Here is a 21,130-nt window from a genome sequence, read left to right as displayed (position 1 = left end):
CTTCTCTCATGCTCTCTCTGTTGCCGTATGTGTTGGTCTACTTCTTTTTCAATTTGCTCTCAAGGGCAAAAACAAAGCAGTCTGAGGGTGGATGGCATTTCAATCATTCGCTACCTCTGCTCTCTCTCTGAAAATAGTATGCTTCTGAATAAGGAAGAAAAAAAGTGATAGACATGCAGAAAATACTGTACATATGAGGCTAAAAAAAGTCATTTGTAACTTCAACCAGGTAGAAAACAGGACACAGAATTACAACTCAAATTTGTATATAAAGGAAAAAATTACATTTTGAACTATAAAAGCAAATGTTTATTTGAAAGAACAATAGACCGATAGACAGAACCATAGACTGAAAGATAGACAGAAGGATGAATGATGGATGGCACTCAAATGTTTCGAGTGAAAGCAAACTAACATGCTAATGCTTCAGCATGCATTGGTGGGCCAATCAGCTCCGACATGAGCCCATGCTTGCTACAACCTCTCCATGGACTCAGAATACTTCATGTAGACTGCATGAATGAACAGATACATCATTACCAGAGTACGGGAAGTGGATCAGTTTAGATGAGAGTGTCATTTAATGTGGAGAGCAACATAACCAGAAAGCCATGTCTTCCCCAATCGGGCAATGTAGATTTTTAGAGACCTTTCAAATTAATCCCTCCTATCTAAAGTGAAGGAAATAAATCTTTGCTTAAATGTTTGACAGGCCTTTAAACTTTAATCGCGGATGCCTTTCCAGATGCCATTAAAAGTCTTAAAAGGAAATGGGAATACATTCCACCACGATGGATCTGATGCTGTCAGGAGTGAAAAATATTGACACTTATTGACATTTATCTTCTATCCTTGCAAAATGAAGACGTCTTTTTACTCTTAGTGGAACTGCCGCTAATCCTGACTGACAACGAGACAAGTATTTCAAAACACATGCTCATGAGATGGATGGCCATTGCCTAGCAACAGAGCCCTGTGCAGCTGTAGTAGCTATAGATTTGATTTGAGTCCGAGCTCAGCAAGGGCAAATAATTCAATGTTTGAATAATTCAACTGAGAGATATATATATATATATAGTAAATATATGGTAAACCACTGCCTATGTGAGAAAAAAAGAAAATTAGGTAGCTACTGGTAGAGGTGGAGACACCATACTGTCAATAAGCACCGTCCTTCAGATGAGGTCCTGACTCTCTGTGGTCATTAAAAATCCAGGATGTCAGTTAGAAAAAGAGTAGGGGTGTAACCCCGGCATCCTGGCCAAATTTGCCCAGTGGCCTCTGTCCATCATGGCCTCCTAATAATCCCCATATACTGATTGGCTTCAGCACTCTGTCTCCTCTCCACCAATAAGCTGGTGTGTGGTGGCCCCTCTGGCGCAATATGGCTGCCGTTGCATCATCCAGGTGGATTCTGCACATTGGTGGTGGTTGAGGAGATACCCCCCTTCCATGTAAAGTGCTTTGTGTACCCAGAAAAGCGCTATATAAATGTAACAAATTATTATTATTATTATTATTAAACACTGTACTACCATATTTGTTTCTGTGTAGAAATACAAATTTGTTTTAGATTAAATGCACAAACAAACTCCTCTTCTCTGCCCTTATCTTTTCGCCATAATCATTCTTTATTCTCATGAGCTGTTGTTTAATGTGTGGGTCTCTCTCTCCCTCATAGACAGAGGAAAGTTGATTTAATTACAGCTAGCAGCCATTTAATTTCCGGAGGATGGTTAACTGTGTGCCAGGAGCAGAGTGCAGCTCTGTGTTGCAATCTGTACCGCTTTAAAAGACTGATTGAGAGAGACTAATAAAACATGAACACAATGAATAAATAATGAATGGAATGAATAGAAAAACAAAATTTTTACTCTCTTTACTTGAAAAAAAACACATCATTTTTGAATATGGACAAAAAAATGACCTAGTTAACATAATAAAGCTAACAAGACTGCATTCAACAGGCAATTTTTAGACAACTTGATAACAGGTGATGTGCCACAGGTTAGAATTACTAATTTGTTGCCATCTCATTTTGATAAAAAGTGCTTCCTAAAGCTACCATGGACTATTAAAGCATAATTTGTTCTGCAAGTAAGTATGGCAAACATTTGGGGTTCAAAATTCTCAGCCCTCTTGCAGAAACGCTTCTAATTTGTTCTTTATTTCCAGGTTTAACATTTGGTTAAACTGGTTTCATAACAACTAATTGGATTTAGACTTTTCAACCCCATTGTATTATATAATGTTCAACAGATCAGTTTTTCATGTACATTCGAACATAAATAAATACACTACCACTACCAAGTTTTTATATTTTTGAAAGAAGTCTCTTACGCTCACCAAGGCTGCAGATGGTAGAACAACAATGTAGCAAAACAGTAATATTGTAATAAAATATTACCATTTAAAATAAAATTTCTATATTTCTCTATATTTTGATGGCAAAGCTGAAGTTTCAGCATCATAACTCCAGTCTTCAGTGTCACATGATCCTTCAGAAATAATTATAATATGCTGATTTGCTGCTCAAGAAACATTTCTTATTATATTACAATATTTAAAAAATCTTACCAATCTAAAACCTTTAAATGGTAGTGTATCTATATAGACTCCTCACACAGTAAATTGGAATCACTTGAGTTAATGCTGAATGTGACCATTAGAAAGGGAAAGATCCTGAGATGCTGGATGCGCTCCAGAGAACAACATTGTGTCCAGATGTTTTATCAGGCTAAACAACGTCCTCGCTAACACATGAAAATGAGGGGCGATGGAGCAGTCTCACTGCTGTCTACATAATCAAACCCTCAGCTCTGAGGTCAGAGGTCATTCTCTCGCTTTTGAGGCATCCACAATGGTTAATCTCTGCATCAGCACAGAATGCTAGAGTGGAAAATGATTACACAACTTCTCAACACAGCTGTATCAGAAGGAAGTGATCACAGTGCCACTAATGATGAGATCTGAAGCAAAGTGAAAAGCTTTGGGTTCATGTAAGAGCTGAAGGATTCAGATCAATGTGTTCTTACAGCAGAATGCGTGATCTAATGAGCAGAGGCGATGTGATTGTGTATTATTTACACGGCTAGAAGTGAACAAAAAAAAAATCAATGCAAGGAGAGCCATGTGAAGATGAACAAAGCGAGTGCTCTTCTCAGCCCTCTTAAAGTGATTTAATTTGAGTCAGAGGGCTGATGACCAAGCTCTTCTGCCGCTCTTCATTTCATCTGAAGCCAAACGAGCACCTGGGCAGGACACCAGAGCAGAGGAGAGCGGAATGGGAAAGGAAGTGAGTGTGTAGGAGATGGGCCAGCTATTTGACATGTAATCTGCTGATAAAGAGAAGATTGAAAAGCGTGCTTGCTTAGCTGGCTCAACAATCCTCGCTCTCTCTCTCTCTCTCTCTCTCTCAATCAGAGCAAGGGCAAAGCTGGACAAAGCAAAGAAAAAAAAACAAAGCTGCAGAAGGACACAGAAGCAGCCGAGTAGGTGGAAGAAAACGACAGAAGTGGGAATGCACACTTTTGTTCTCTTGAAACCACAGTAGTCGCGCCTAGATGCAATGAACACCCATAGTGAATGTGTGCGAGAATGTGCCAACAGAATCAGTTCTGTGTGTGTAGCAAAACCCATTTAAGGCAAGTCCATTCACTCTGCAGATATCTTAGCAATGTCCCCAGGCAGCTATTTTCTATGTAGTCCATACATACACATACAGCTCCTATAAACTTGAATAGGGAAAGACAGATTATGTCACGTCAATAATGTATTTCAATTTAGCAATTCATGATGTAAAAGTTTTGGTACTTCGATACTCAATTCAGGACACACGACTGCTCTGTGAAGAGCGTTCGCATGATGTTAAAGGCACTTTGTGGTCAAAATGCTTGTCTTGGCAAGACATTAATGAAAAACATATTTGGTTATGTCGGCGAATGCATTGAGAAAATCTCATGGCAAAATACTTATAGATCTGTGCAGTATTGCAGTGTAAATGCGATTTCTAAAAATGGTGTCTCCTTCTACTTACACTGTCTCTGGTGTGTATCTAGTTTAAAAGTGGAGAGAGAGAGAGAGAGAGAGAGAGAGAGAGAGAGAGAGAGAGAGAGAGAGAGAGAGAGAGAGAGAGAGAGAGAGAGAGAGAGAGAGAGAGAGAGAGAGAGAGAGAGAGAGAGAGATCAGCTTGGTACAAAAGCTATAAAGCACTTTTCAAATCTCTCAAAATGTTGACATTGTTTCAGCTGAAAAAGACACTGTACTTCACTGTTCCTTGTCCACAGTCACTTTCTCAGAAAGTGACACACTAACACAAAATGATCTTATTATATACACACAGTGAAGGATAAAATGTATGTGTGAGTGTCAGAGGTACAGAAGACGGTCACTGAGAGAGATTTACAGGAACATATAGTGACTTAATCTCCTCCAGAGCTCCTTCACATCAGTGTCAGCATGTGGGTTGGACTCGTATAGTCAGTGACGGACCGAGGCCTGACATCCCCTTAAATATTAGTGATACGTCCACACAGAACCATATGCTTTAGATGGAGGAGTCTAACACTCTAAATATTGCTATATCCTCTGCTTCAAGACTAGGAGGCAGATGATGATATGAGTGCCTCAGTACTTAAAACTATTGTCTCCTACAATAGCTTTACATGCATTCAAGGTCAAATTTTTTTACATTTTCTTCTTATATACATTGCAGCATCACCTCTTTCCTCAGTGTCTGAAACGGTCCTTTCCGAGAGCCTACTATGCTCTTATTGGTCAGATTGCCCAGTTTGTTGTGATTGGTCTAGAGCTTACAGCACGTATCGGAAACAAAATGGCCATTACCATATATGAATTTGAGCTCGGGAAGCTACCTTAGCACATGCATTTAGTGATACAAACAGCTAGCAATGACGTTGGTTTTACCGTATAAATTTGAGTTCCAAGAATTCGAGAATTCCAATGCATAGTGGACTTGCTTTTGCTTTTTGCATCTTCTTGACATGTCGACAACACAAACCAAACTCTTCCAGGTCTCAGCTCCAAAAACAGTGTTTGAGGGTGGGCCTTTTCAGACTAAATTGCAAACATTCAGATTGTAAGGAGAGGGCACAACAGAAGCTAAAAATAGCATCTACACCTACACCTCATCTGCCAATTACATCCCTTTATCTTATATTGCCTAGGGAGCATATGACAGAGAGAAAGAGAGAGACTAAATGACAGGAGCCCAATGAGAATAGAGAGAGGCTGATGATGTGGTCTGAAGATGAAGAGAATAAAGAGATGAAGAACCCCAAAGAGTCGATAAGATAATATGAATTGAATGTAAACACGTTTTAATCCATGGTTAACAAACATTTAGATAAGTATAAATCTTTACACTGTCACCATATCTGCTGATGACTATTTATGGTTCATTTAAAAGAAGTGTGAAGCTCTCATTTCAATTTTAAATGGTTTTGACTTTGAAAACGTTTCTGTCTGGTTGGGTAAACTTTCTCACCCACCCACTCGCTCGCTCACTCACTCACTCGAAAAAGAAAAAAAAAAAAACACTCACCAACTCCAACACACTCTATCACCTCAGAAACCATGACAACCTTTGCTGACAAAATTGGCTGGAGCCATTTGAAAGCATTTGAGGGGAACAAGAAAAGAAACTGGCACAACATTACTCACATCTAAATCTGCCAATTATTTCTAAACGAAAAACGCCCATACTTTTGGTGGATATCATCATGCTGCTTCTGACCTCATGAACATATAATGCCCCATTCAGACATCCATTAGGCCCCTGTATTTAACACAGCCAAAAGAACATGCAAAAACCTGTATTTATTGATTTGGTCCCTGCTGAACATTCAATTACACATTCTATCTGAAAAAAGGGCAGTATGAAATAGGTTTCATTTGTTTTGAATAGCAAAAAGCCACATACATACTGTGAAGTTTCAGGAGTGACATTTAAATGCGGGAGTGAGTCCCCTAAATTAGACTTGAGTATGTTCAACAATTTTAACTAAAGTGTTTAACTTGTAGTGTTGCCATGTATGTCCACTTATTATAATCGTTTTAAGGCTTTTTGTTTAGCTTGGCTTATAAAGGGATCAAGTTAATGAGGTGCTGGTTGCGATAATTGGGAAGATTTTCATCATAAAGCATTTGGATTTATTTCAGTTTATTTTGGGCACATACAGAAGAGAGAAACATCTCTGATACACATTAAAATATGTCAGTAACAACTAGTTGTTCAGTTTGGTTATGCAGACACTACATAGTATTTTTATAAATGCAGTTGCCACTGCCGGCATTTTTCAGGAGTTAATTTGGTTGTAGAATGCCGTTGTCACTCCTGTAAATTACTGGAGTGTGTGTGTACAGAACAGCACTAAAAGGTTCATTTAAACCAAATTTAGCTGTAGTGTGTACTTGGCCAAAGTGATTCCACCAAGAGAGGGAAAAAAGAAACGAGAAAAAGAAAAAAAAACGAAATGAAAAAAGGCAATCATGTCCTTAATGATATAATGGCAAACAACAACAAGATCAGAGATTCAGGGAAAGATGCTTCGGTTTTTAATGAGAAGGTTCATGGGAGTATTTAGAGCGATCCACACGCAGATTGATGCGAGATAAGAAAGTGGCCAGCTGTGAGTGGAGGAGGTTTTAACATCCAACTCCTGGCTTATGAGAATCAAATCACTCTCCTTGGCATCTGAGCCATTAGAGGCCATGGTAATGACAATAGGCCGATTTGAACAAACTCTGGTGTATCTCTGAGGTCTCTGGATGCATGTTGCCTGATTACTGTTGAAGTGAGATGATGAGACTGACTGTGGGGTGATTAGAAGAGACTATAGCAAGCACTAAAGTATAATGACACGAGGGGAAGGTTAAGCCTCTGCTGACTTAAAGATTAGGTCGGCCTACTGTATTAAGCATGAAGACTAAAGACTAAAAATAAGCAGATCATAAAAACAAAAGGGTTTTATAGGATTCTGTGTGTGGCTAAACCATTCTCTGAGCCTGGACACAGATCTCCTTCCCTTCAGGATGACGTGAAGTTGTCTTTGTTTTCTAAAAGTATCTGGAGCATCTCTCATAGTCACCTGGAGGCCAGCAGCAGAGCCTATGGTATCTTATCTCAATCAGAGAGCTGTTAATCCATCCATGCCCTTCCTGCTGTTCTCTCAGGCCTGCCTGTCCTCACTCAGGTCAGGCCAGATCGAAGATGGTACCAGCTCTCTCTTTTGTTGACACTAAGCAAGCCTTTAACCTGCCATTTATTTATTGTTAACATAATAGTGAATAGTGTGATGTATGATGAACTGCTTTTTTAAAGTCTGATGCATGATAGACATAGAGAAACACCATACAAATTATCACCCTAGTCCACCCAGACCATTTACAGAAAGCTGCAAAAATTGGTCATTCAAAAATCGTCAGGGTTGTGATGGCACAACCAGGGCTTGACATTAACAACCGCCAAACGCGGGTAGATTTCAGCTGTGGCGTGTAAGGCAGCCACTCTTACTAGCCACTTTGGCGGGTTGAATATAATTTCAGCCTACAGCCAAATGAAATGCCAAGACCGTTGTATCACAAAATATTACAATTCACAAAATTACAATTCAATTACAATTCTTTATCGATTAACTTGCAGTTAGTGAAGGCGGGATAGGCAGAATCGCGCTGAATGACACACAACAGAAGCGCTCTTTCCCATGCGTGCGCTCTCTCTCTCTTTGTCGCACGCGTGTTCAGTTCTCCTTGCGCATGAATAGTCAAATACACGCGCACACAGAAGTCAAATGAAGTCAGATGTCTAGTATCTCGCATGAACACAGTAAGTTATGGCTTAAGTGTACGTAAACAGTTGGGTAATAACTGGATATGTGTCAGAATATTACTTTGTAACGTGTTGTGTACGAATGACAATTGGGATAGCTCACTTAACGTAACTGGAGTTGATGCAAACACGGAGGAGATCGACAACAGCTCACACTTTATTCCCTGCAACACTCACACAAGAGTGCGTTCCATTCCGTCCACAGCATTACACAAACAAAATAACTAAATGTTAGCAACAGAAAATAATCCGCACACGTGGGTGCTCGAGGCGCAGGGCGCACACACACAAAACGCAGGCAGTTCAACAGGGAGCGCGCGCTCTTAAAGGGGCCACACTGTATTCATACTCGTTACAATGTCATTAATGTTAATCAAACAACTACAGGTGTTAAATAAATGTATACATATTACATAAACCTACTGTATCTGTATTTTTTTTGGAGAAATGTACTATTGTTTTTGGAATTTGCTTCTTTGTTCTTATAGCCTAACAAAAATAACTTGTATATAAAAATTTTCATATTAGCCATATTGCCCACCCCTTGCACACCAGCTGATATACACTGTAGTCTTGATTTGAGTGGTCACTCTGCATAGAAAGTTTGAAAGGGTTTTAAATCTTCTAAATCAAGTAAAATGACTCAAAATCAAGTAATTGAAGCATGCAAAAGTCAACTTTAATCATATAAAATGTAATGTCCAAGCAATAAAATTATGGCCAGTGAAAATGCTGAGTGGCTAGTAACTTTTGAAAACCACTAGCCACAGTGGCTGGTGAGCAAAAAAGTTAATGTCAAGCCCTGGGCACAACCATAAGCAAATGTCTATGAATCAGAATGTAACATGGTCAGAAAGAGGGAGGAATAAGATCATGTAAAATTAAACTACTTTTTGTGAAAGAAAGCTTGAACAATATTACAATTAAAGAGTAAAAAAAAAAAAAAAAAAAGTGCAGAAAAGTGTCCAAAGTTTTGCTTTATCATGATCATCCAAGAAATCCACAAACTGAAAGTTAAAATTCTTTCGAGGAGAAAAAAGAGAAGGAAAAAGCACTGCAGCTACTGTAGCAGTATCTAAAAGATCCTATTTGGATAAAGGAAAAGTAATAAAGGTTGAGTTTCAGCCTTGGTTTGTTTCTTAGGAAGTAAAAATCTTGTACGAGTGGAAAAATGCAATAAGCACTTCTTTTTGTGGTTTAGGAATGTAATTTAAAAGTTTCATGGTGATGAGATTTTTTACTTTTAACACACAAAACCTAGTTCCTTTCTTTACCATTCAATAATGATAAAAAAAAAGTCTTGCTATAAACCAGACCGATTTTAACATAGAAGTCATTAGGCCGTCCATAGGCGGATCATAACGCTTTTTGGCAAAGCTTCTGTGGAGTGAAGCAGGGCAGGGCCGAGAGTCGTGGGAGTGGAGTGGTTTTGGCTCTGATGATGTGCAAATATAGTGTCTGCTGGAAAAATGTTTGTGATTTATAACTGAGACATGATTTGTTTCCATCCAAAACCCAGAATGTGTATACATCACACCTCTCCCTGTGTACTGTCACAAAAAGGGTGACTGTTTGCATTATGAAACCAGTTAACAATTTCATGACTCTATTCATGGACTTATTTTCACCATGCCACTATCATTATCACCAGTGCTTGATCTGAACTTTAATCAGATCCTATGCAACCAGTACTCATTATTTCACTGGAAGCACTTTTTCTCTTACTCAAACAATCATTTGTTTCATACTTATTGAGTGATTAAAAACATTACATGTACTTGAGTGCAGATTGTGGCTACTCTACCCAGCACTGATGCTGACTCACCTGCCACTGCTGGTGTTACGGAGGATGACGAGGGCATCAGGAAAGCCATCCAGGTTATAGTCTCCTAAGTGCAGGGTGATGGGAATTTGCAGTTCTACCAAATTGGAACTCTCTTTAGGAGGCACAAAGCCCCACACAGAATCCTTCCTCCTGAAGTCTGTCAGCACCGGAACCCACTGGAGCTGCAAAGGAAGACTATTCAGTCACATGAGCTGATACACGTTAGATCACTGCTAATGTGCAAGCAAAAAACAAAGTTTGCACAAGTGTCAATAAAAACTTTCTGAGAAAAGCATATAATAGCAAACCTGAATATACTGAATATATTGATTTAAATATAGATTATCTTTCCAAAATAAACATAAAAGTAATTAAACAGAAACATGAAAAGCAATGTACTTAATTATATGCACACCACAGTAGCTATGTTTACATACAAATTATCAAATGTAATTAATGCGATATATTGGAATATCACATAACATAACATTTGTGAATAAAGCAGCGTTTCCATCCATTGAGTCGAAGAGAACAAAATCGTCACTTACTGATAAACTGGCGTTAAATATCAATATCTTTTAAAGAAAAGTAGGAGAAGCCACTGTATAAATAATTTTATATATAATAAATGACTTGCGTCTCATAGCGTGCAGACGATGGCGTTATCTTGGTTTTGGAGGCAGATGCCTGCTGTTCGGGAACGCAGTCATGTAAGACAGTTCTGAAAGGTAATTATACCGAACAACTTTGACGATAGACTTTGCCCAGGCATTTCAGAACAAACAAAAAGATCGATCCGCTGGTTAGTCCAGTTATGCAGACTCAAATGAGCACGTAGGAGAGAGCGGGGCACAACCTAACACTTTTTGACTTTCTCAGTTTGTGTAAATCCAGTTGGGGTTCAACTTCAGAGTATTTATTTTTTCCCCACATTAATAACACATATGTCTAATACAATTATGTGGTTTTGTTTCATTAATACAGTGTTTACTTTATTCTTGATTTACCCTAAAAGAATGGAAGTGAAGTGTGACAACATGCCCCATAGGTGGGGTACATTGTAACATGTGAGGGGCACACGTTGTAACATGACATCTTAAAATGTTACCTGATATAATCCAAAAAATATCCAAGACAAACTAAAATATTTTGTCAATAAAATACAATTATTAACTTTTTCAAATAAAATAATGCCATTTTTAATCATTAAAAATAAACACATTTTTGAGTTTGACAACAAACACCTCAAAACACAGCTATATAGCATAGTTAAAAAATGAATAATAATTAAGCATTTCTGAACATTGACTTTGTCTTTATTCACCATTTCCTCATGGTTTCTCAAAAGAATTCATAAAGGTATAGAATATAATAGCATATTTCTAATAGGGGCTCATTGTAACGCAGTGTTACAACGCACCCCACCTGCACAACTGGGATTTAAACCGTGGCTCATGTCTTCTGCTGGTTAGATCAGCATTAAAGAACTATCTCAACTGTTACATAACAGATATAAGATTAAAATAATATCAGATTTGTCTCATTTAAAAAAAAAAACACACACAAAGAACAAAAAATTAACTTAAATAAGACATTTACTTTTGCTACGGTTAAATAAATGTTCAGTTATATCTTCCAAAGATTTTTTTTAATTTTGACGCAAATTTTTCTCTAAATGATGTTGATATGGCAACTAGTAAATACACCAAGTTTCGTCATCCTGGCATGTGTGGAAAGTGTTAAACCATGTGTGTTACAACTAACCCCGCGTTAGGTTATGCCCCGCTCTCCCCTACGTTTTTTGTCTGCATTTTTAGAATGCGCATAAAAATAGTTGGATGGACACATAGCTAGTGTAATGTGGCCCTTGACATGAATATTATATTACACAGAAAGTACAAAATTCAATTGGTTTAAAATATGTATTACTGCACATTAGATGCAAAATATTTTGACACTTACTTTGAACAAAATTCAAAAAAGTTAATGCTAATACATAAGACTGGAAGTCCAAAGTTCTTCTAATTTTATAAAATAGCAAAATATGAAATGGCATTATAAAATGTATGTTCTGATGAATTTGTCAGAGTATGATCTTTTACATAAGCGGGTCAGTTTAGGAGTGTCACTTGTTTAAACCAGTGTCTGATATGAGTCACATTTAACAGGTCATGTGAACAACCTCGCCAAAAATAAATAAATAAATAATTCCAAAGCAAAGAAGGGCTCGAGGCAGAATACAACATTATGGTCCTCTCACTCTCAGGAATCGGTCATTTGCACGTGTGTGGGGGTTTGCACAAGCACAGATGCTACAGGCCTTACTCACTCATGAATGTAAAACAGAGAGCCAGGTGCATCTCTGCATGTTTGCATCCATGGGGATGGAGGCACAGAGAAAGAGAGATTGCTAGAGATACAGGGAGGGGGAGATGGATACAAAGTATTAAAGGGAGAAGGCAAGCGAAAGAAGGCAGAGCATTCTGTAATGGCTGCTAATAAGGTTTTCTTCATCCTTGGCACGCAACCAGAATCAGCAATGCTGAAGATCAGGCAAGAGAGAGCAGGTCTGATTTGTTTATTTGTACAAACTATCATGCATTTGTACACAAATAATATCTCTAAAGCTAATGTTGCTATTATCTTGAAAACAAGAACTAACTGATGTTAGTCTCATCTATGCTGAAAAGGAAAGAAGAAGTCTAACTCGTGACTCATGGTGTGCACTGTAGGCCTAGCTGCCTCATTATGAGCAAATGTGAGAGTCCTGCAATGTTTGTTTATATTGCAGCACCATTTTCCCGCTAAGCATTTGACAGGCTATCTAGGACTATTTCTGAGCATATCTAAAAATATTTTATATGCCATTCATACTGTTAAAAAATATAACAATAACAAATTATTTAAACCGTTGAAAACTTAATAGACAAATTTCAAACAATTAAAGATATGATAACTAACCTTTAAACAATAAGAAACATAATTCTAAATATTTAAAGAGTTCAAAATAACTTTAAAACCGCTAGAGATGTAGTAACAAGTGTTAACTGTCAAATAGTTGGAGACATAGCAAAAATTAACATAAAAATAATAGAGAAATAATAACTAATCCCCAAAATATTAGACACATAACAATAACAAACCTTCAAAGTAAACATTTAAGATACAACCCAATTTCCAGAAAAGTTGGGACATTTTGTAAAATGCAATAAAATCAAGTGATTTGTTAAAGGTGAAGTATGTAGTATTTATGACGATCTATTGACAGAAATGCAATATAATATACACAACTGGAAGTTTTCAGTGGTGTATAAAGACCTTACATAATGTACCGTTATGTTTTACCCTTACAATGAAGTCACCATTTTGAGCCGTCGTGTTTTTACAGTAGCGCTAAACGGACAAACGGCTCTACAGAGCGCTAGCTACTCTCTGCTCTCTCAGACGACGACATCTTTGTCCTGTGTCGGCCACCGTAGCTTCTCTATGTGCTTCGAAAGGGAGGGGTGAGCGGTGGACGGATGCAATTGGCAACCTCACTGCTAGATGCTGCTAAAATTTACACAGTGCACCTTTAATTCCTTTTTAACCTTTATTTAACTGACAAAAGTACAAAGAAAATATTTTCAATGTTTTCATTGAAATAATTTAATTGATGGCTGAAACACACCAAAAAAAGTTGAAGACTTGACATGTTTACAACTGTGTCACATCACCTTTCCTTTTAATTACACTTTTTAATCATTTGGGAATTGAAGATACTAATTGTTGCAGTTTTGTGAGAGGAATTTTTGCCCAATCGCGACTGATACAAGACAATTGCTCAGCAGTTGCTCCTCTTCATGATGTGCCATACATTTTCAATAAAGAGACAGATCTGGACTGCAGGCAGGTCAGTCAAGCATATTCCTTCTACTGTGCAGAGTGTCTAAGAAACCACTCTGTTGTAGCACATGCGGAATGAGGCCTGGCATTGTCTTGCTTCCCAGGAAAGATGTCATCTTAAATGTCATTAAATGTATCTGTACAATCCCAATATATACGCCTTCGACGTCAATGGTACCTTCACACATTTGCAAGTCACCCATACACCGATGGACCCCAATTGCACAACAGATGTTTGCTTTTGCATCAGCCGCTGATGAAAGTCTGGATGGTGGAGAACTCAATGTCTGTTTTTCCCCAAAACATGCTGAAACATGGACTCATCTGACCGCGGGACACATTGTCTTTTGGGCCATCTGAAATGAGATTGGGCCCAGAGAACTCTGTGACATCTCTAATCATCTAATCATCTCTTATCAATCATTTCTTGATGAGGTGAAAAAGACGTAGGCCTACTATTAAATGTATTAAAAATGCATTTGAGTATATTTGTATTGTATTAAAAACATACTCAAGTACATTTTTAATCCATTTAATAGTACATATTTTTCACCGGGATGCAGCGGCAGACTGTTAAGTGATAGCGGTTTTCCAAAGAACTCCTGAGCCAATGTGGCTATATTAAACACAGTAGCATGGTGGTTTCTCATGCCTTGCCATCTGAAGGCTCGAAGGTCACGCATTCAACAGAGGTTTCCTGCCTTGCCCTAGCCTGGTCTTACCAGACTCTCATACATTTCATTTGTACAGAGAGTCTGGCCACTCTCCAGTGACAAGCGCTCACTTCCTTGAAGGCGGGTACTCTGTTGAAGTTTAAAACTATTGGATCTGCCCAGAGCCATTCTGGATCTGCCATAACCAATCGTTAACGTTTGGTCGCGACGTATGTCATCTCAAACTAGAGCACGACATCGACGTCATCGTTCTCAGCCACTCCCTCTGTTCGATTATTGGACCGGTAAAAATTTGTTCAGAGAAAACCTAAGAATATTCCGCAGTCCCAGATGGAGTACTGAAGGAAAATGAAAATTGGGCGGAAGTACGTAGGAGGGCGGAGCCAGGCTAGCCTTGCCCTACATGTGCTGAGATTTCTCTGGATTCCCTTAATCTTTTCACAATATTATGTATGGTAGATGGTGAAAGACTTAAATGCTTTGCAATCTTGCATTGTGAAAAGCATTTTTTTTGTTGTTTGACAATACTCTCATGAAATTCGGCACAAAGTGGTGAGACATGACTTATCTTTGCTTGCAAAGACTGAACCTTTGGTGGATGCTCCTTTTATACCCAAACACGATACCCTCACCTATTACCAATTCACGTGCTAATTGTGGACTGTTTCAAAACAGTTTAACTGGGATATTCTGTAATCTTTTCACTGTTATTTTGCTTTGCCCCAGCGTTTTTGGAGTGTGTTGCAGCCATCAAAATAATTTCAACAAAATACAATTAATTTTGCTAGTGAAAACATTGAAATATTTTCCTTTGTACTTTTGTCAGTTCACACATTCTTGATTTGCATTTTACAAAATGCCCAAACTTTTCTGGAATTGGGGTTGTACATAACAATATCTAATCTTTAAATCGCTAGACTAGAGAGTAGAGACTGAGCCAGACCTCAACCCCCATCACAGGTCCCAAGTAAGCAGTTCTTACTAATGGGCTGTTAAAATAGGTTATGATATGTTATGACAGCTTATGGGCACACTTACTGATGGCTCATCATAACTAAGTGGAAATACAGACAAGGTTTTAAATTGAACATGCTTGGCAAACCATTTCTAAACTAGGGTCATTATGGTGGAGCACCTCAATACCAATTCAAATACAACAAATTACCCTTATGAAAGACACTGAGTGGGTGTACATGCTGGTACGTGTTGGGGCACTATAAAATGCATGCACACATTCAGTTCTGTTCTGTGTGGGAGAGCTATCACAAAGTCCTTCTCCCATTCTACTATTATAAGCTTCACAAACGGAAACAAAACCTTCTCTCTCTCTCTCACACTCTCAAGAACCCACTCACACAGAATGGCTTTAACTCTCAGCTGAATTCCTCTGAATTGAAGACTCTTTTTATTCAACATAGTAATGATTATGCAAACAGTCATTGCCCTTGTGGCCATCTACAATCGGCTTCCATCACTCTGTGTCTGCTTGTGTAAATTGACTTATATCATTGCTGACTGCAAGTTAATGCTAAGCCTTATTGATTTATTAGGGAGGGTAGATGGAAATCACAAAGCTGTGGGCTGACATTGTGGTGAACACACAACAGGTCTACTCAAGACCCCCTAGCTGATAGCTATAGTCAATTTGATGCATGGTTGAGATCATTACTATTCTAAAGATGGATGTTTTCAAACCCCATACAAATTAAGGCCTGTTCACACCAACACACATATCCAGCAAGAAATGTCAGTCAAATTTTTGCACGCAAGTTTTCTGTATACCAATGAGTAAAAGTTCTAAAGTAAAAAATAATAATTCACTCTCTGACAGTAGGTGGCACTTTAAAGAAATATGCAGGTTACCCAGGCGCACAAAGCGCTGCAAAACTTTCATTTTCAGATTTTTTTTATTCACTATGGCATTTATCAAATAACACCAAATACACGATTACAGATTAAAAAAGAGCTTCTTTTGGATTCTTCATCTACTATTAACTGACGTTTCTAAAATGGTCAGTTTGTGAGCGCCACCAAGTAACAGCAGTGTCTCTGTGCATGTGACGAAAATCTTTAGATCTTTAGATTACAACACCTCACGGTAAAACATTCTGACGCATTGACGGCATGCAAATGTTTGTGTCGGTTTGAACAGGCGTATTAACAGCCGTTCATTCAAAATGTTTATTACACAAATTTTCACAGAGAACATTCTTCTTGGTGTGAACAAGACTTTAGAGCAGGGGTCCCCAAACTCAGTTCTGGAGGGCCACTGTTCTACAGAGTTTAGTTCCAACCCCAATCAAACACACCTGAAATAGCTAATCAATGTCTTTATAGGCCATAGTAAGACACTGATTAGCTGGTTCAGGTGTGTTTCATTTGGATTGGAGCTAAACTCTGCAGGACAGTGGCCCTCCAGGACCGAGTTTGGGGACCCCTGTTTTAGAGGGTTAAGGGAAAGCAAGAGAGAAAAATACCAAACATAAAAGACTAAGAGATGATTGATCCAGTAAAGCTATCAAGCATTAGATGGTGAGACATGTCCTGCTTTCAGATGAAAGAGAGCGACTTGCATGTGACAAACTTGGCATGTAGATGATAAGCCTGAATATGAGCAGGTTTGATCTACATTGAAAACATCCTTCCAAAGTCTAAAAATAACCTGAACCAGCTGCCGTGGAGAATAGGTGTTGGCAGCATTAGCTGCTGGCCAGTGAAGACTGTTGGCGGCAAACCAGCCTGGCATTGTCGACCTGTACCATTTCGCAAAGAGCATAGCACACATCATTACGCTAGATGTAGCGGCATCCCTTGACTGCAATGTTGACGGAAGAATGGAGGAGGCCGGCAGGGTCACACAGAGAGGGATGTAAAAAGCACCATGCAGAATTCACGAAGGAAAAAGCCAGGCTGGATGTGACTGGCAAAATGTCCTGCTTATCAGCAGCTTTTAGAAAAATGCAAACAGGTTTAAGTCAATAATTCAAGGCTAGTAAACAGATTATATTTTAAGCCGCCATACAACGGAAGAGTATTTCCTAGGGGTGCTCCGATCGATCGGCAACCGATCTCGATCGGTCGATAATCGCTTTGGGATGATTGATCGGCGGTCTCCAAAAAGGCCGATCTCATGAACCGATCGCATGCTGACGAAACATAAAACCCGCACCTGCCGTGAGAGCTGGGGCATGATATGCAGCGACACCGTCTCATTCTCTTTCCAGCGCGGGTAAAATAATTATAATGCTGAAGGTGAGGTACAATTCATATTTCTATATTAAATAACTTACGCAGTCATTTGAAAACTTTCTGTGGGACGCAAGTAGACAAACAGCGCGCGCGTGAATCACCGCTTGCGCGCGCGCTCTCTCTCCCTTTCAAAATGCTCAAATGGCTTCACATCAGCGCATCGCATCTGCATTAAAATCCAGCTGCACAGTTGACACAGGATTTGCCACTTTGCACAATCGAGGCAGTGTCGCATCGTCAGTAAAGTTTATCATTTGCATTTATTTTTAAGTCTTGCCAGTGTTCAAACCGCACTCGCGCGCGCACGGTCTGGAGACACACACACACACACACACACACACACACACACACACACACACACACACACACACACACACACACACAGGCCATCTCACAAAAAGCTTGCGAGTACAAATTGCGCTGAAATGGTCAGATACACACAAATGTATGTACTAAATTACCGTCTTGACGAGTGTGCACGTAAACCCCGTCGTGACTCGCGAGGGAACATTTTGTGCAACTGCATGTAACCGTATCCGTGTTCACTCTTAAAGTGACAGCTGTCGAATAAACTGCTGCTGTCTCTGAGTGTCTCTGTGTCTTGTGTTGTTTGATGAACCTTTATGACACTCACTGCTCTTGAATGACTAACTTTTGCAACCTTAAGTGTAAGGATTAATCTAATTTAATTTATTCAGGGAAGACCAATATTAATTTACATTTGATTTCTTATTAAATGTCTTTAGTATTTCTTACCTCAATACTAATATTAGACCTACCTGAAAAATTGTTTTTAAAAACAAAAATGCACTGCATGATCAAATATTTAGGTGAGATAATTATATACATTTATTATATACATTTATTTGGGAAAGATGGCCTACAGTAGCCTTAAGTTATCTCATTTTCTAAAATAAACACTTTGTGGTTCTTTAAGATCTTGACTCAGTTAATTTAGAGTTAGTTTCATTTCTACAAATGGTGCAAACTCTGCAAGATTATATTTAAAAGATTGCCATTCTGTGATCGGCAGTGATCGGCAATCGGCAGATCAAGATCTTGGTGATCGGTAATCGGTGATCGGCCCCAAAAATGCTGATCGGAGCATCTCTAGTATTTCCCCACCATCTGGACTCTCTGACAGGTCCGGGAGGGCTCGGGCTACTCGTCTGGCAGGTGCCTAGAGAGCCTGTGTACGCCGCTCATTGTTTAAAAGGATGCGAGAGCTCATCTGAGAATCAGTCAGGCCTTTCTAACGCAGACTCTGCACATTTATCATCCTGCTCATGGTAAATGTCTACCTGACAGTTCACTGAGGCAGACCAGGTGAACACGAGGCATGACTCATACAAAAAGATGCTATTGTACGTCTAAGACTATGACTGACATCCCGGAGTGTGCGTGATGGATGAGAGGAGAGATTAGAAAGCCTGAAAATGAAAAGAAAGAGTGGAACGGGTAATTTGTGGTGTATGTGCGATGGGACGGGCCCTGTTGCTGATCACAGAGAGAAAAGAGGTAACTCTCTGCTAGAATTAGTCTCCCATCCAGCTATCTGCTGCTCTACTGATTAACCCAATCAACCCGAACTGGAGAGCACACACACACATACACACCTTAAGTCCAATCAGACAGAAATGAGATGGAAGCTAATCAGTGTCATCCAGGATAATGAGACACTCTGTAATTAACCAACTACCATAGAAAACACTGCAATTTCTCATTTGGCTTCCTGCTTTAAGATGTTTATCAGCTGAACACAGATGGGAAAGACCTGCATAAATGCAAAACGCCATGAACATCTAGACGCTAAGGATGATGGGATACCTCAGCACCAGCGATTACTTCTGCTTTATAGTTTTATTCTGCTTGTTCACGTCACACATGACAATATGTCATGTTATGAGTCACTTACATCATTTGAAGCGTCTCATTTTGTGTAAAAGACGGCTTGAGCCCTGCAAACACCATGCGACCGAACAGCCGATACGTCAGCAAATTAGGCTATATCGCTGTTGCCAAAGTGACAGAGAGGGGAAGAGAGAGGGAATGATCTCTTTAATGCAGAAAGCCATGATAGCCTTTCCTTAGCAAAAGTAATGGGACATCTTAGATAGAGGAGACGTTGTGCACAGAATACAAATGGCCCATTTTCTTCCCTCCCTCATATCAGTCGGAGAGACATCATCACGTTCGCACATTGCCAAGACTCCATCCCTGTGGCTTTGTTTACTAAAGCGCAAAAAGTCCCTGTTTTAGCCGAGCTATGCTTTCCACCACTCCCACATCCCAGCTGTGACGCTTCATTAGGCCAAGAAATTAAAATCAGAGCTCGCCGGCGGGAAGACACCAGACGAGGTGCCATTACATCAATAGGTGCCACTGACAGATGATATGAAAGTGCGATGTCTAATGAACTGCCATCTTCGTGACACTCCGGGAGAAAAAAGAAGAAAGAAAGCTTCATTGCTCATTGCATTACAGAGAACACATGCCATTCCACCCTGCATGTGAAACAGAATCTACAACAGACGGCCTCTTCATTAGCCTCCCTAGAGGAGAGAAGCACGATTTGTAATGAAATGTGGTACAAGAATCAGGAGACGGGCAGATCAGAGGTGTTGATGGCAGAATAGGTGGGGAAGGGTACAGGGCAGGCTGTTATTACAGCACGAAGTGTTTAAGTCTGAAGAGAAAAGACTAGACACGGCACCTGCAAGAGTGTCCAGAACGGAAGGTCACCTGCAGACAGTGATTAATTTGTAAATTATGAGGGCTGCAACAAGGACTGGTGGAGGATCTGGCCGGTTTGGGGGATGGGAGTTGTGAAACAAAGTGTTTCGCATCCTATTGACGCTTCAAGAAACCGATGTGACAAAAACACATCGCTTGCAGTGGACAAAGCATTGTTGATGATTTTGGTGGGAGGGATCTAGCTTATGTTGCAATGTTGGCTTGCAGTATTGCGACATGTTGACAGCATTACTATAGCGATGGCCAGTTTCCTAATAATTAGCATCAAGGTAATTTATATGAAGGTGTAAATAAAATTATTTTAATCATATTTATATTATACTACCATTCAAACATTTGAGGTCAATGAGATTTTTAAAAATAAATGCACTTTTATTCAGCAAGAATGCATTAAATAGATCAAAATTAACAGTAAAGACTTTCATAATGGTACAAGTTACAATTTCTATTTCAAATAAATGGTGTATAAATAAAAACGTGTAAACTAATAATAAAAACTTTCTATTTATCAAAGAATTCTGAAAAAAAATCATTTGTAATAATAAGAAATGTTTTTGAGCAGCAAATCAGCATATTAGAATGATTTCTGAAGAATCATGTGACACTGAAGACGAGTAATTTTAAAATGGAAATTTTTTTTCCTGTATTTTTGATCAAATAAATGCAGCCTTGGTGAGCATAAGAGTTTTGTAACTTCTTACAATTATTATTATTATTTTTTAATAAACAAACCCCATACCTTTGAACCTTGTATGTTAAAGTGATAGTTTATCCAAAATTGAAAATTATGTCATCCTTTACACACTCTCATGTCAAACCTGCATGACTTCCCTTTTCTGTGGCACATGATAGAATATACTTAAAATTAGGGCTGTCAAAATTAACGTGTTAATA

The 21,130-nt window shown here is 39.0% G+C and overlaps 1 protein-coding gene across 1 annotated transcript in view; it reads right to left on the bottom strand.

The window, feature by feature from the left end:
- itfg1 (integrin alpha FG-GAP repeat containing 1) overlaps positions 1 to 21,130 on the bottom strand; it is a 174,937-nt gene that overhangs the window by 54,210 nt on the left and 99,597 nt on the right. Inside the window, exon 10 of the mRNA XM_079803686.1 lies at positions 9,675 to 9,856. Within this exon, the coding sequence (XP_079659812.1) occupies positions 9,675 to 9,856 (182 nt within the window). The remainder of the gene's footprint in view (positions 1 to 9,674; positions 9,857 to 21,130) is intronic.

This window comes from Gobio gobio (assembly GCF_949357685.1).
Source record: "Gobio gobio genome assembly, chromosome: 2".
Taxonomy (NCBI): domain Eukaryota; kingdom Metazoa; phylum Chordata; class Actinopteri; order Cypriniformes; family Gobionidae; genus Gobio; species Gobio gobio.
Note: the sequence above shows the minus strand (reverse complement) of the source record. Positions and strands in the feature narration are given on the sequence as shown.